The sequence below is a fragment of the Rhinopithecus bieti genome, unplaced genomic scaffold (assembly GCF_001698545.2).
Source record: "Rhinopithecus bieti isolate Rb0 unplaced genomic scaffold, ASM169854v2 scaffold_5273, whole genome shotgun sequence".
Lineage (NCBI taxonomy): Eukaryota > Metazoa > Chordata > Mammalia > Primates > Cercopithecidae > Rhinopithecus > Rhinopithecus bieti.
In genome coordinates, this window is record NW_016805057.1 from 347,372 (window position 1) to 363,916 (window position 16,545).

The 16,545-nt window shown below is 36.8% G+C and overlaps 1 protein-coding gene across 5 annotated transcripts in view; it reads left to right on the forward strand.

Moving 5' to 3' along the window:
• LOC108528945 (zinc finger CCCH domain-containing protein 13) overlaps positions 1 to 16,545 on the forward strand; it is a 102,497-nt gene that overhangs the window by 54,154 nt on the left and 31,798 nt on the right. For 4 of the 5 annotated variants that reach the window (XM_017870956.1, XM_017870958.1, XM_017870959.1 and 1 more), the window contains exons 1-2: positions 420 to 611; positions 15,077 to 15,387. In XM_017870956.1, coding sequence (XP_017726445.1) covers positions 15,315 to 15,387 — 73 coding nt within the window. In that variant the 5' untranslated portion in view covers positions 420 to 611; positions 15,077 to 15,314. Of the gene's footprint in view, positions 1 to 419; positions 612 to 15,076; positions 15,388 to 16,545 lie in introns of those variants that run through there. The other variant, XM_017870957.1, reaches the window with a different exon arrangement.

The window sequence follows — 16,545 nt, forward strand, 5'->3', positions numbered from 1 at the left end:
AGATATATGGCAAAAGTATGTAAATATTCAAGATGTTGAAAATAGTTCTCCTTGAGTAGTAGAATTATAGGTAATTTTTGCTTTCTTTGTCTACTTTTCCATGTCTTAAAAAAAAATGTAAACGGTCATTGTATTATTATCTTTTCTGAAAGTGTCTTCCTATTTAACCTCTGTCTTTTCTCAGAAACCTGCCCCTTTAAAGTTATATAATAATAAGCAGTGTTAACAAAATAAGTATTAAGTAAATTAATTCTTCACCCATTTCTGTTTTTTGTCTTCTGGATATTGGTTAGTAGTGTACAAAATAATAAAGGGCAAGTAATATAAAGGAACACTGCTGTTTTTAAGAAGGCTTTAAAAAATATCCTTTTGGCATATTTGAACCTCTAATGATATAGCTTTGTGTTACCTTCAGAAATTCAAAAGCAACCAAAGTAAAAGAAAGGACCACGTACTCCTAGTCCACCCCCTCCTATACCAGAAGATATTGCTCTGGGGAAAAAATACAAAGAAAAATACAAAGTAAAAGACAGGATAGAAGAAAAAACAAGAGATGGAAAGGACAGAGGACGAGATTTTGAAAGACAAAGAGAAAAGAGAGACAAGCCAAGGTAAGTAGGATTGTATGTTTTTAACAATATTAACTTTTGTAGAATATAGAATATTTACTTTTCAGAAGCTTTTGGGCATTAGCATATTGGATATTTTAGTTTTGTTTACAATAGTGTGTATATTTATTTTAATAATTCCCATAATATCTATTATGAGTCATGGATAATTCAGTAAGCATTAACTTTTACAATTTATATTTGAATTTTTTTATTGTGGTAAAAAATCATAAAATGTACCATCTTCATCATTTTAAAGTTTATAGTTTAGTAGTGTTAAGTATTTTTACATTGTGAAACAATTCTCCAGAACTTTTTTATTTTGCAAATCTGAAACTCTGTATCTATCAAAAAATAACTCCCCCTTTCCACCTTTTCCCAGCTCCTGGTAACTAACATCCTATTTTGTTTCTGTGAATTTGACTGCTTCAGATACCTCATATAAGTGAAATCATAGTGTTTGTCTTTTTTGATAGGCTTATTTCACTTAGCAGAATGTCCTCGGGGTTCCTTCTTGCTGTGGCATGTGACAGGATTTCCATCCTTTTTAAGGCTGAATAATATTTCATTGTATGTATATGCCACATTTTATTTATCCATTCATCCATTTGATGGATGTTTGGGTTCTTTGACCTCCTGGCTATTACTGATAGTGCTGCCATGAGAATGAATGTGTAAATAATCCCTTTGAGACCCTGCTTTCAGTTCTTTTGTCTATATACCCAGAAGTAGAGTTGCTGAATCATATGATAATTCTATTTTTAATTGTTTGAGAAACCTCCATACTATTTTCCATGGCAGTTGCACTGTTGTACATTCCCAACAGTACACAAGTGTTCCAGTTTATCCGTACCTTCACTAACACTTATTTTCTGCTTTTGTTTGTTTTATAGTCACTATTCAAATAGGTGTGTTTAGCTCATTGAGGTGAGGTGTTATCCCGTTGAGGTTTTGATTGGTATTTCTCTGATAATTAGTCATGTTGAACATCCTTTCATGTGCTTGTCGGCCATTTGTATATCATCTTTGGAGAAATGTCTTTCCAGTTCTTTGCCCATTTTTTAATTGGGTTATTTGGGTTTTTTTCTGTTAAGTTCTAGGAGTTCGTTATATATTCTGGATATTAAACCCTTATCAGAGATAAGATTTTAAAATATTTTTTCCTATTCCATATGTTGCTTTTTTCTTCCACTCTGTTAATTGTTTTTCTTGGCATGCAAGAGAACAGTTAACTAGAGCCTTCACAATTCTTAAGTATGTTTTTTTAAACTATACTCTATATTTTACTCAGTCCAGCAGGTGTGTTTGTGAAAAGTACACGTAAATGTTTTTGGTGATTGACATTCTATCAGTAAAGCCTTTAGTTTTCCCTAATGGTTCTTTGTACTTTTATTTTGGTATTTTGACTAAGAAGTCTCTGAGAGATGGTTCTTAACACCTATTCTTAGTTTATCATTTAAATGGCAAAAACATTTGTATTATGAGGACTTGAATATTACACAGGCTGATCCTTCATTTTCCAGTTTTTCTCCCTGAGTTATCCCTAAATGGTATGCATAGGACTCACCTGTTACTTAGTATGTAGACAAATCTGAACTTGGTTTTTTGTTTTGTTTTGTTTTGTTTTCATCTAAAGACATGAAACAACAGAGCTAGGAATACTGGAAGATTATATAAATAGCTGATTTGCACACACTGGAGTTCTACAGCCATATGTGACAAGGTTGGAAAAAGACGTTTTGGTTTAGGAAGAGTTAATTTAATTACCAAGGTTCTTAGGTGGGGCCGTTATTTTCATTTGTCTCTATTACTCTGACTAAAGAAATTACAGGTGCACCAATTTTATTGAACCTCGCAGATGTTGTGTATTTTTACAAATGGAAGGTTTGTGGCATCCCTGAATTAAACAAGCCTATCAGTGCCACTTTTCTAATAACGTGTTCACTTTGTATCTCTGTAATTCTTGAAATAGTTCAAGGCTTTTCATCATTATTATATCTGTTATGGTGGACTGTGATCAGTAATTGTCAACATTACCATTGTAATTGTTTTGAGGCATCATGAACTGCACCCATATAAAACAGTGAACTTTATCTGCAAATGTGTGTGTTCTGACTACCCTACTGACTGGCTAGTCACCTGTCTCTCACCATCTCCTTGGGCCTCTCTATTCCCTGACACACAACGATTCCCTCTCAGTTCCCTGAGATGTTATTGAAATTAGGCAACTAATAACCCTACATGTAGTAGCCTCTAAGTGTTCAAGTAAAAAGGAAGAGTCTCTTACTTTAAATCAAGAGCTAGAAGTTATTAAGCTTAGTGAGGAAGGCATATTGAAAACTTAGGTGGCAAGCTAGACCTCTTGTGCCAGTCAGCTAAGTTGTGAATGCAAAGGTAAAGTTCTTGAAGGAAATTTAAAGTGCCACTCCAATGAACATATGAATGAGAAGAAAGCAAAACAGCCGTATTGCTGATGCGGAGGAAGTTTGAGTGGGCTGGATAAAAGATCAAAGCAGCCACAATTGAAATCGCCACAACATTCCTTTAAGCCAGAGTCTAATCCAGAGCAAGGTCCTAACTCTGTTTAATTCTTTCGAGGCTGAAAGAGGTAAGGAAGCTGCAGGAAAAAAGTTTGAAGTTAGCAGAGGTTACTTCATGACATTTAACAAATGAAGCCATCTCCATAGCTCAAAAGTGCAAGATGAAGCAGCACATACTGATGAAGAAGCAGTGGCAAGTTATCCAGAAGATCTAGATAAGATAATTGGTGTTGACCACACTAAACAAATTTTCATTGTAGTTGATACAGCCTTATTGGAAGAAGATGCCATCCAAGATGTTCACAGCCAGAGAGGAGAAGTCAGTGCTTGGCTTCAAAGCTCCAAAGGACAGGCTGACTCTCTCATTCGGGGCTAGTGCAGCTGGGGGTTTTAAGGTGAAGCCAGTGCTCATTTACCATCCTGAAAATCCTAGGATTTTAAAGAATTATGCTAAATCTACTCTGCCTGTGCTCTTAAGTGGAACAACAAGCGTGGGTGACAGCACATCTGTATACAGCATGGTTTACTAAATATTTTGAGCCCACTATTGAGACCTGTTGCTCAGAAAGAAAGATTCTTTTCAGAATACTACTGCTTGTTTATGATGTGCCTGTTTACGCAGGAGCCCTGACGAAGATGTAAGGAGAGAGTAATAGTTTCATGCCTGCTAAGACAAAAGGCACCCTACAGCCCATGGATCAAAGACTAATTTTTACTTTTGAGTCTTATTTTAAAAATACATTTTATAAGGCCACAGCTGCCATGGATAGTGATTCCCCTGATAGATCTGGGCAAAGTAAATTGAAAACTTTATGGAAAGGATTTACTATTCAAGATGCCATTAAGAACATTTGTCATTCACGGGAGGAGGTCAAAATATTAATATTTACAGGAGTTAGAAGTCAATTACAACTTTCATGGATGACTTTGAGAGGTTCAAGACTTTATTGAAAGAAGTAACTGCAGATGTGTTGGAAATAGCAAGAAAACTAGAATTAAAAGTAGATCCTGAAGATGTAACTGAATTGCTGCAATCTCAAATCAGACTTGAACGGATGAGGAGTTGCTTCATATGGATGAACAAAGAAAGTGGTTTCTTGAGATGGAATCTACTCCTGGTGAAGATGCTAGAAACATGTTTTAAATGACAGTGACACCAAATAATTTAGAGTGTCACAAACTTTGTTGACAAAGCAGCAGCAGGGTTTGAGAGCACCAAGTTTGTTTTTTGTGTATATGTGTGCTGTTTTTTGTTTTTGTTCTCGCTGTTACCCAGGCTTAAGTGCACTGGCGCAATCTCAGCTCGCTGTGTTTCGCTATTACCCAGGCTTAAGTTCACTGGCGCCATCTCAGCTCACTATAGCCTCTGCCTCCCATCAAGTGGTCAAGTGATCCTCCCACCTCAACCTCCCAAGTAGCTGGGCTTACAGGCATGCATCACCACACTCAGCTAATTTTTAAAATTTTTTTGTAGAGATGAGGTCTCACTATGTTGTTCAGACTGATCTAGAACTCCTGGGCTCAAGTAATCCTCCTGCCTCAACCTCCCAAAACGTTGTAGTTATAGGCTTGAGCCACCATCCCCAGCTGACTCCAGTTTTGAAAATTCTACTGTGGGTAAAATGCTAGTAAACAGCATGACACGCTACAGATAAATCTTTTCTGAAAGGAGGAGTCAATTGGTGTGACAAACTTCATCATCGTCTTATTTTAAGAAATTGCCACAGCCTTCTCAGCCTTTTGCAGCCTTCACCCTCATCAGTCAACAGCCATCAGCATCAAGATAGTACCCTTACCCACAAAATGGTAACAACTCTCTGAAGTCTTAGATGATTGTTAGCATTTTTTTAAACAATAAAGTATTTTAAAAATTAAGTTATATACTTTCTTTTTTTTTTTTTTTTTTTTTGAGATGGAGTTTCTTTCTCTCACCCAGGCTGGAGTGCAGTGGCGTGATCTTGGCTCACTGCAAGCTCCGTCTCCCGGATTCATGCCATTCTCCTGCCTCAGCCTCCTGAATAGCTGGGACTACAGGCACCTGCCACCACGCCCGGCTAATTTTTTTTGTATTTTTAGTAGAGATGGGGTTTCACCGTGTTAGCCAAGATGATCTTGATTTCCTGATCTCGTGTTGCACCCATCTCGGACTCCCAAAGTGCTAACAGGTGTGAGCCGCTGCGCCCGGCCTGTACTTTTTTCGATATAAATCTATTGTACACTTCAAAGACTACAGTATAGTGTAAACATAATTGTGTGTGCACTAGGAAACCAAAACATTTCTGTGGCTCACTTTACTGTGATATTTGCTTTATTATGGGAACCAAACCTATGTTTCTGAGGTGTACCTGTATTAGTTTTAAAACTAAACAGTGTCTTTGTCATTGTCTTCAGATTGATAAGGAATGTAATTAAATTTTAGTGTCTAAATTCCTTTTGGAAAAAAAATGCCCCTTAAAAACACTTTGAATGTTATAATGGGCGTATTAGTGGTGTTTTGTTTACTAGGAGGTGTTGTGCTTAAGTAAAATCGCGAATTCATTCATCCGACAGTACAAGTAGAAGTAATATAGTGATGGGGTATGTGTGTGTGTGTGTCTGTGTGTGTTTGTAAAATAGTGTTTCCAAATATGTGGGTTTTGGCTTTGGTTTTTTTTTTGTCCCCCTTCAAGTATGACCCACTAGGCTTACTGGATATAAGCGGTTGCTTACATTTCTTAAAGGATGGCTTTCTATTGAGTTACCCATTTACGTGGCATAGGTGTGCATACACATGGCATAGGAGATGCAACAATGCTACACGATCCTCTGACTTTAAATCCTTCTAGCTTTTCTCTGTGACTCAGTTGTCCAAATTCAAAAATAAGTTGTAACAGTTAATGCTTACTGAATTATCCATGATTCATAATAGATAATTGTGTCTCAGTTGTCCGGCCTTCTATATCAGGTGCTTCTAACCCGAAGTCCATTGGTGGATTTTAGGGGTCTACAAGCTTCTTGAGTTATGTATAAAACTTTGCCTGTGTATGTGTTTTGGTGAGGGAGAGTGCCCATACCCTTCTAGAAAAGTTCATGATTTTTCCCATCTCCAAAAAAATGTTAGAATCATGAATCATTCTTGAAGCCTAGGACACTAACCTGATGTCAAGGATTTGAGTACTTTCCTCCCAAACTGTCATTGGCATGTCAAGTTTGTTAAAAATGTGCTCTTCCCAGAGTATTTGTAAGTTTAATACAAAATTCTATCATGTGATTAATTTTTAATTGAATAATTTGGAGACTTCAGCTCTTAAATGAATGTTATCAGTGTCTTCCAACTTTACTCAGCTTTGATTTATTTATGCAATGTTGATCAAAACCTGAGTACTAGTCATTTATGCAGAGAAAAAGTCTTATGGATTTATTACTCTGCTTTCAGAAAATATAGCAATTTCCCATAATATTTTTTTAAAATAAACTTTCCATGACCTACTCTTTACAGAGAATAGTAAAATACTATTTCTACCCCCCTTGTTCTCAGGGAATACATTCCAAGACCCTCAGTAGATGCCAGAAATGGCAAATAGTGCTGAACCTTGTATATACGATGCATGAATTTCTTTTTCTTTATTCATAATTTCATGTATAGAATATTCCTTATTGTAGATTTTGCAACCTCAGCATACAGTTTTCTTCCTGAGAACTCAAAGGAAGTACTTTATGGCTTTTTTTTTTTTTTTTTTTTGGCATATTCAAATTGCCAGCATCACTCCTCTTTGCACTTGGGGCCATTATTAAGTAAAATAAGGTTACTCGAACTGCATAATTACTGTTGTTGCCAAACTGCAAGTCAAATCTGATAACTGAGATGGCTACAAAGTGATCAGTGAGCAAGTGCATACAGCGTATGATTACCGGACAAAGGGATGATTCATGTCCAGGTTAGGATAGAGTGGAACGACAGGAGATTTCACTGTGCCACTTAGAAGTGTGTGCAATTTAAAACATATAAATTGTTTTTTTCTGGAAGTTGCCATTAGAATATTTGGCCTGTGGTTGACCAGGGAAAGCAAAAGAAAAGGTAAGCGGGGCCTACTATGGTGGGAACCCAACAAACTAATTTTTTTTTTCCTGTAAATTGTTTAGAAGAGTTGTAAATCAAAGGGAAATTAAGTTTATTTTAGGTATTTAGTCAGAAAGATAATTTTTGAAGGGAATACTCTGTGTTAATATTCCTAACCTATTATGTCTAGATAATCCTAAATTGAATATTTATGATGATCTTTTGGTAGATCTGTAATACTTGCTTTTATAAGTGTACTCACTTATATTAGTATATATTCTGTATACTTTCCCATGCCAAATCAGGAAAGTAATACATTAGTAGTATTTTAGGAACAAGGGTTTAAACACAAAATCTTCTTGGATAATAATCAGAAAAACCATCTGGCAATTACATGTAGCTCATTCTGCCAGATATTTTGGTTTCAGTATGATTTTACTGACAGGGATATATTTTAATCGTAATGCTAGGTTGTAGGACTTTGTGGCCAAATGAGAAAATAGTACTCAGAGCATAGCTAATTAAAAAACAATCATACCAACACAATTACCTGAATGTAGAAATCTGCTTTTTACTTGATAGTAGTTGTATCAGGTTGTTCTTGTATTGCTATAAAGAAATACCTGGGACAAGGTAACTTATAAAGAAAAGAAGTTGAATTGGCTCATGGTTCTGCAGGCTGTACATACATGGCTCCAGCATCTGCTTCTGGTGAGGCCTCAGAAAGCTTACTAGGAGGAGGTGTGCTGAAGTAAAAGTGCTAATTCATTTATTCATTCAACAGTTACTTGAGTACCTGTTCTAAAGCTGGTATTGCAGCAGTAAGCAAAAATATTTCCAAAAGCTCTGCTAGTACAAGTAGAATAATGTGGTGGGGTGTGGGTGTATGTGTGTGAAATAGTGTTTCCAAATATGTGGGGTTTGTAATATAGCCAAACATGATTATATTGCACACTAAGCTTATGAAAGGCTTATGTTAAGAATGAAATCATTTTATAAACATCAAAACAATTCATTCACAATGGATAAAAAAGAAGCCTTTCACATTTAGTGAAATTAACCAAGGCTTGGACTCTCTTCAGTAGGTATGATGTTGGGAAAATTTGTTGATTTCGGGAGAGAAAATCATATCTAGAAAGATATGACCCTAAATAATTGTACTTTTAGCTTTTGTCCAACATGCTTTGCTAAATCGGAGACTTGAGGGAGGCTCTTCTCAAGTATTTTCAGAGAGTTTTTCAGTAGCAGCTGGTGGTTGGAAGTTTAGTCCTATTCCAATAGTTGATTCAGTCAGAAATGCATAACATGGAGTCAATTCTGTAAAGAATGTAGGGCTGTGTTATAATGACATTAATAAAATAGCCCCCACCTGCACTGTCAAAATCCATCCTAATCTGGCTATGGTTTGGTGCCAGGTTGTGGCATTTTTTTTTTCTTTTTCATTGATAGTTAAATGACCATGGGAAGAATTTTGGCTCCTGTGACTAGATGGGACTTCCAGGCCATTGACAGTAATTTCAGAAATCTCCCTTCTTTCGCACCCAGTGGCCTGATATGGGAAGGTATTATGTTTGGGAAATGCAGATCGGGGACTTCTGCACCTTCCTCTTCCAAAACTGGATTACCTGCTGTTTTTTGGCCTGGTTTGGTCCTCTGTTTCATATTCTTGCCACCCTACCCTATCCCCAGCAGAAAGTAGTAACTTTAACTGGTTCCACCAAGCGGAAGGAGCCAGTTGTCTTATGCCAGTGTGTGTTGTATTTGGGTTTTATTGTATTTTAAATATTGATTCTCTTACTCTGGGAGCTTAAAACCATCCACATGTGTGTGGTAGGAATACCAGCTATTTGTCTTTTTCTAACCCTTGATCACATTGGTAGGTACAGTTTTTAGTTCAAGCCATGTTGTTGAATAAGTCTGTGTAAGGCTCTTATCTTGAACCATGTTTCATAAAAGTATTAGTTGTTAAATTATTCTGGATTTGAATAGCATTAAAGGATGGGTTAATTTAAGGGTTGTCTTTAACATTTTTTATTCTTTAATTGAAACTTTTGAAATTACAGTTGACCCTTGAACAATGAAGGGGTTGGGAGATCAACCCCCTGTACGGTTGAAAATCCTTGTATAACTTTTGACTCCCCCCAATCTTAACTACTAGTAGCCCACTGTTAACTGGAAACTTTACTGATAACATAAACATTTGATTAACACATATTTTGTATGTTATTTGTATTATATACTGTATTCTTATTACAAAGTAAGCTAGAGAAAAGAAAATGTTAAGAAAATCATAAGGAAGAGAAAATATATTTACTATTCATTACATGGAAGTGGATCATTATAAAGATCATCCCTTTGAGGAGGCTAGGAGAAGTGCAAGAAGGAGGGGTTGTTCTTGCTGTCTCAAGGCTGGCAGAGGCAGAAGAAAACTCACATTAGTGTGACCCTGTGTTGTTCAGGAGCCAACCGTACTGCATTTGTGCATGCAAAAATGAAATCTGAACAAAATTATTAGTACTTTAGTGAAGATTTTCTTGTATTATCTAGAACTTGTATGAGGTTTTTGTTTTTTTTTTTAATCTAATCTGTTTTACAAGTATCATTATGTATTTATGGAGGAGTGATCTTTTGAAAGATTCCCACAGACAAGGGTCTTCCTAGTTCTGTAAGATTGTTCAGTTAGAAATGATTCCCTTTCCAGGGAGTATTTACCCTGCTGCAAAAGAGTAGCAGGCTACTAGGTGTAAAATAAATCACACAGAAGCATTTTCTTTTTTCACCTTACAAATTTATTTAGACAAGTAAGATCTTGTTATATTTTAAATGGCACTTACCTGCCTAACACTCTCCAGTGCTTTCTCTCATGCTTAGAATAAAATCCAGACTTTTACCATGACCTGTGGCCCATATCTGGCTCTGCCTGCTTTCTGATTCTCTCATGAGACTCTATTCTCTCATAAATTGTGGTTCCACTTGGCTTCTTTCTATTCTTATACATCAAGATCCCTCCTGCCTCCTTTGTGCTTGTTGATCCTAAAGCTCTTCCCTCAGATCTTCAGCACTTGGCTCAAATATATCCTCCAGTAAAGGTCCTTTCCTTACCAAGCAACCTAAAGTAGTCACCCTGATGTACTTTTTGTGTTTTGTGATCAAGGGTTAGAAAAAGACAAATAGCTGGTATTCCTGCCACACACATGTAGATTGTTTTAAGCTCCAAGAATAAAAAGCACATACTTTTTGTGGTTGTTTTGGACCTAACAGTTCTGTTTGTTGTCCTTTTTTATAAACTTTGTTACATTAATTAGCAGAAATTGTCTTGCTTTGTCATTGTTGGTTTGCTCCCTAGACCATAGACTCTGTTACTAGAGAGACTGGTTTCCAGTCCTCCCTCGAGGTATTAGTCAAGGTTTTCCAGAGAAACTGAACCAATAGAAGATATGTCTAGAATGAGATTTACTTAAGGAATTGGCTCATGCAATTATAGAGGCTGTAAAGCCCTATGATCTGACTACAAGCTGGACACCCAGAAAAACTGGTGGTGTAATTCAGAAGTGTGAAGAGGTAGAAAGCTGACTCCAGTCAGCGTATAAGACCTGATAAGCAAGGGCAGATCAACATTCAGCTCAGGCAGTCAGGCAAACAGAAAATGTAACCTTCCTTCACCTTTTTGTTCTGTTCAGGCCCTCAGTAGATGGGATGATACACACATTGGTCAGGGCCATCTGCTTTACTCAGTGTACTGATTCACATGCTAGACTGTTTTGGGAAGCCCTCACAGATGTGCCCAGAAATCACGTTTAGCCAGATAGCTGGGCATTCCATGACCCAGTTAACCCATTTATGCCAGAAGTTGCGAATTTTTTGGTCAAAAATCAGACCTTGGCCATGACCTTGAGCAGTAGGATATAAATAACTCCCACAAGCTTAGTGTTCCAATAATGGAACACTAGGCATAAATGGATTGACACGTAAAATTAATCATCACATTCAATTACCTTATTAGATTGTCATAAAGATTAAGTGAGTTAATATATGACAAGCACTTAAAATAGTGTCATGCATGTAGTAGCAATATATGTTACTTGCTATTATTAATGTCATTACTATTATCATGTTAGTGGTTTTGTTCTCTTCATTTCTATATCCTCATTGCCAAAAATAATACTTAGAGGTTAGTATGTGCTCACTTAATATTTGTTGAGTGAATTAAAGTGATTTAATAAGTATAAACTTCATATGTAAAGTAATAGAACCTAAATGTTTCTACTTGTAAAATGCGTATTATGTTGTATTATATTTTATCACTGAAAACAGAGTTGATTTTGGTAGTGCCCATATTACCTTTGGTTTTTGAAAATGTATACATTTTACATGATTTTAAAGGTTAAAATAGGAATGTTAGTTGCATTATATAAGCATATTTTCATATTTGAGAAATAGAAACCATTTTTTGAGAGAAAATTGGTGTTAATATTTTAAGTAAGTCTGGGGTAAGCCTATTAGTTTGCAGGTGAAATTACTTGCGTCTTGAATGAGAGGAGTTTTATTTTAATAAATTTCTTAATTTTCACATTTTTTCCCACAACATGAAATATACTCCTGAATATTCTCATTCCCACACTCACATCATGTTCCCTAAAATTATAGCAGCACTAAAAAGTGTTTTTTTTTTTTTTTTTTTTTTTTTTTGTGAGACAGGAGTCTGGCTCTTCGCCCAGGCTGGGTGCGGTGGCCGATCTCAGCTCACTGCAAGCTCCGCCTCCAGGTTCAGGCCCATTCTCCCTGCTCCGCTCCCAAGTAGCTGGGACTACAGCGCCGCCTCGTCCGCCCGGCTAGTTTTTTGTATTCTTTAGTAGAGGACGGGGTTTCACCGTATTAGCCAGGATGGGATCGATCTCCTGACCTTGTGATCCGCCCGTCTCGGCCTCCCAAAGTGCTGGGATTACAGGCTTGAGCCACCGCGCCCGGCCTAAAAAGTGTTTTATTGGAATCTAGTCAGACTAAAGATCAACTTTCCCTGTATACAATAAATCACAGTGCTCTTGCTTACATTATACAGATTTTTGTTTTAAAGTATTAAGCTTCTCTTCATTAAATAAACTTTCCTTTTTTCTTTATTTGAATTTCAAATTTCACTTATTTTTTTTCCTCAGATAAGAAACCAGCCAATTATAGATCATACGACTAATTAATCTGAAGTTACTTCTATTCTAAGTGGAAATGTACTTTATTATAGCTCTGTAATAGTCTATAGCCAAAGTACTGTTAATTTTCACCAGATTTCAAGACAGTTTCATTACTTAGAATCGTACCTTTTGTATGTGCAGAATGGACATAGGTGAAGGTTGAGTAAGAAGAAAATATAGTTAAAAAGTTGAAGCCATTATTTGACAACACATTAGTGTTCTGACCTTAATATAATAGCTTGATTATCCTAAGTTTAAAGTTTTTTCTTCCATGCTATAGACATCAAGTTAAATAGAAACATGATTGGATCCTAATGTGTTTTTTAAAGATAGTATATATGAACTGTTTTATCTTTTTAAGTTTTATGAACTAATAAGGCTATTGTAGACATTCTTGAAACAATTTTAAGTATACCCCAGAAATAAACTCAAGTAACCAAAATATCAGTTCAGTGGAGAACCATTCTTTAGTTTTTTAAATTGACGAGAACTGTCAAGCATGGTGGCTCATGCCTGTAATCCCAGCACTTTAGGAGGCTGAGGCAGGATGATTGCTTGAGCCCAGGAGTTCAAGACCAACCAGGGCAGCATAGTGAGACCTCATCTCTATAAAAATAAAACAAGTTAGCTGAGTGTGGTGGCATATGCCTGTAGTCCCAGCTGCTCAGGAGGCTGAGGCAGGAGGATCACTTGAGCCCAGGAAGCCAAGAGTGCTTGGCCATGATCATGCCACTATACTCTAGCCTGGGCGACAAAGCGAGACCTTGTCCCCCAAAAAATAAAAAATAAAAAAATTTACTAGAACCTAATGAAGTTGAAATTGAAATTGAAAAGCACCAGACAATACTGACTCTAATTTTTACTCTTGCAGTGATTTTTCTGTTCAGTAGGATGCATTTAAATGGGCGTTAATCATAAATGGTTTTCCAAATTTGGCGAAGACCCGTTGAGTACTTCCACGCATGTTATCTGTTAAGTTAATAAATTTCTATTTAGAGTCAGTTAAATTTTAGTGGCTTATGGCTTACCTTTTTATGTTAGAAAGAAATCACTATTTTATTAAAGCATAAAGCTTTAATCAAGTCACAGAAAACTTGATGTTTAGGTGAGTGTAGTGTTCTAGTTAGCAGACTTTTTATTTCAGTCAACTGTTACCCAAAGGTATTTTTATTTGCCTAAATTCTTTTCTGCAAATTCTTCCTAATATATTAGATCGGTTTCCTGACTTACTCAGTTTACTGATTCAAATGCCAGACTCTTTTAGGAATCCCTCACAGCTGTGCCCAGAAATAATGTTTAGCCAGATATCTGGGCATTCCATGACCTCGTTAACCCATTTATGCCAAAAGTTGTATATTTTTTTGTGAAAAATCAGACCTTGGCCATGACCTTGAGTAGTAGGATATAAATAACTATAAACTATAAGTAGTTGATAGATTGAAACCTTTATTTGATGGAAGGTTTACTAAGGCATCATTTATAAACAACATAGTTTAAGGTAGTGGTTCTCAACTGGAGGTGATTTTGCCTGGTAGAGGACATTTGTCAATGTCTGGAGTAATTTTTTATTGTCATACCTTGGAATGGGAGAGCTGCTACTGGCATCTAGTGAGTTGAGGCCAGGGATGCTGTTAAACATCCTATATGTCTTGTGCAAGACACTCCCCTTCCTCCAAAGAGTTACCCAGTACAAAATGTCAGTAGTGCTAGGGTTGAGAAACTGCTTTAGAATTAGTAATGATTTGTGCCATCATTGTACATACTAAAAAATATTTATCATAGACACTGAAGATAATTACAGAAATATTTTGACTAAAAAAATCAGAATTTTTTTGAATAAGCTTTTAGCTCTTGAGATGATTGCTTTGAGGAGTATGATATTTCTCTAGGCATGTCTAGAATGTTATTTTTTGAACATTATTTGCTGCTGCTTCTTAGTTATTGCACAAAAGTGTGGACAAGACCCAGGCATAATAGACTCTAGGAGTGATTCAGATGTACTCAATGATCACGTCTGTTTCATGAGGTTATGTGTTGTTTCTCTGGTAGCAGTGAAAGAAAATGATTTGCAGGGAATAGAGGAGGCGTTAGTTGAACCACGAACTATGAACTAACTCTCAGTTTGTGCTGCCCACAGTGAAGGCAGATTGCTTAAGTTAAAGACAGTATATATTTTGTTATCCTTTCCTTAACTCTAGGATTCTTTCATCGTCCTAAATGTCAACCCAAGCAACGTGGACTTTTTGTTTGTCTTAGCTGATGCTAGCTCTCCTTTTCCCATAGCCATGAATTTACAGGCATTCTCACAGCCACTTTCTATCTGGATCTCAGTAGTATGTTTTGCCGTAGTTTGTGGGTTTTCTCCCTCCAAGTACTTGTTCACACTGTCAGATTATCAGAGTGAATTCCATACTTTAAGTTAGGGTAGATGGTGTATGTTGGAAAATGCAGTGTACTTTGGCACTAAAGCCTGGGAGAAAAGCACCGCGTATCTGTGCTTGAACTGTTGCTTCTAGTTGACTTAAAGTTAAGTCACATCTTTAAAAAGTGACTTACTTATAATTTTACAGCATTGTGAATTAAAATTTATCCTGGAGTTATTATCTATACTTTTACATTCACTTGTTTGTTTTTAAAGATTTTCCTTTGGCTAGAAACGAAGTTCTGGAATACATGTTTTATTGTTACTGTTTTTCCTTGTAGGTCTACTTCCCCAGCAGGACAGCATCATTCTCCTATATCTTCTAGACATCACTCATCTTCCTCACAATCGGGATCATCTATTCAAAGACATTCTCCTTCTCCTCGTCGAAAAAGAACTCCTTCACCATCTTATCAGCGGACACTAACTCCACCTTTACGACGCTCTGCCTCTCCTTATCCTTCACATTCTTTGTCGTCTCCTCAGAGAAAGCAGAGTCCTCCAAGGCATCGCTCTCCAATGCGAGAGAAAGGAAGACATGATCATGAACGAACTTCACAGTCTCATGATCGACGTCATGAAAGGAGGGAAGGTGTGTACTTTACTTTGATTTTTTTAATTGAAAAATTGGATATCCAGCTTCATTGTTGTAATAAGAAATGGAGGAGGACTTTCCTCTGTTAAGTCTTCTGTAACACACAGACTAGAATTCTTGAGGGCAATGGGAGATGCTTAACAACATGGGAATGTAAGCTATTAGTATATACAAGTTGGTATTTACAGGTATGCTAAGCTGGTGCTTTCTTTAGTTAAGATGTTCTAGCCGGGCACGGTGCCTCATGCCTGTAATCCCAACAGTTTGGGAGGCCAAGGTGGGTAGATCACGAGGTCAGGAGATCGAGACCATCCTGGCTAATAGAGTGAGACCCCGTACCTACGAAAATGCAAAAAATTAGCTGGGCATGGTGGCATGCGCCTGTAGTCCCAGCTACTCGGGAGGCTGAGGCAGGAGACTTGCTTGAACCCGGGAGGCGGAGGTTGCATTGAGCCGAGATTACACCATCGTACTCCAGCCTGGGCAACAGTGCAAGATTCTATCTCAAAAATAATAATAATAATAATAAAAGATGTTCTGCTGAGTAAGTACTCTCAAGTTCTAGAAATTTTTGGCCATCTGATCCTTAGAGCATCCTTTTTAATTGCTGAGTTAATGTCTTTTGAAAACGAGGTGAAGGGAAGAAAAGCAACAAATCAGGGAGCATAGTTTGAAAGCGTCAGAAGTGTTTTGATAAAGGAGTGAAGGCTGGGGGGAATTGCAGAAGGTCATTGCAAACCAACTCGTCAAATTTCTAGGTCATAATAAAGAAGTAAGCAAAGCGGTTTTCCTTTCTGTATCCCTGAGAGAGAATTAAGTTAACTTTGGATTTGCTACTCCCTATTCAGGCTGAGATTTTATTGTTACCTGGCAATAAAGCCTGTTTAATAGCTCTCATCTCTTTCTTTACTTCTTGTCTAAGCTTCTGGTCTTTGTAGATTTAACTAAGTCTGTTTTCTAACTTCTCCTGTGTTCATTTTTTAACATAGTAAGTACTCAGGAAATGCTTACTTGCAACAACATTTATATTTAATTTGCCTTTTAAGCGCCTCTGTGTGAGTGGAGTACAGCAGTCTCCTATGAAACATGTTGAATTTAGTATTCTCTTCCTATCAACAGTGCAAGCAATAATTAATTGGGTTCTTTTGTTCAAGA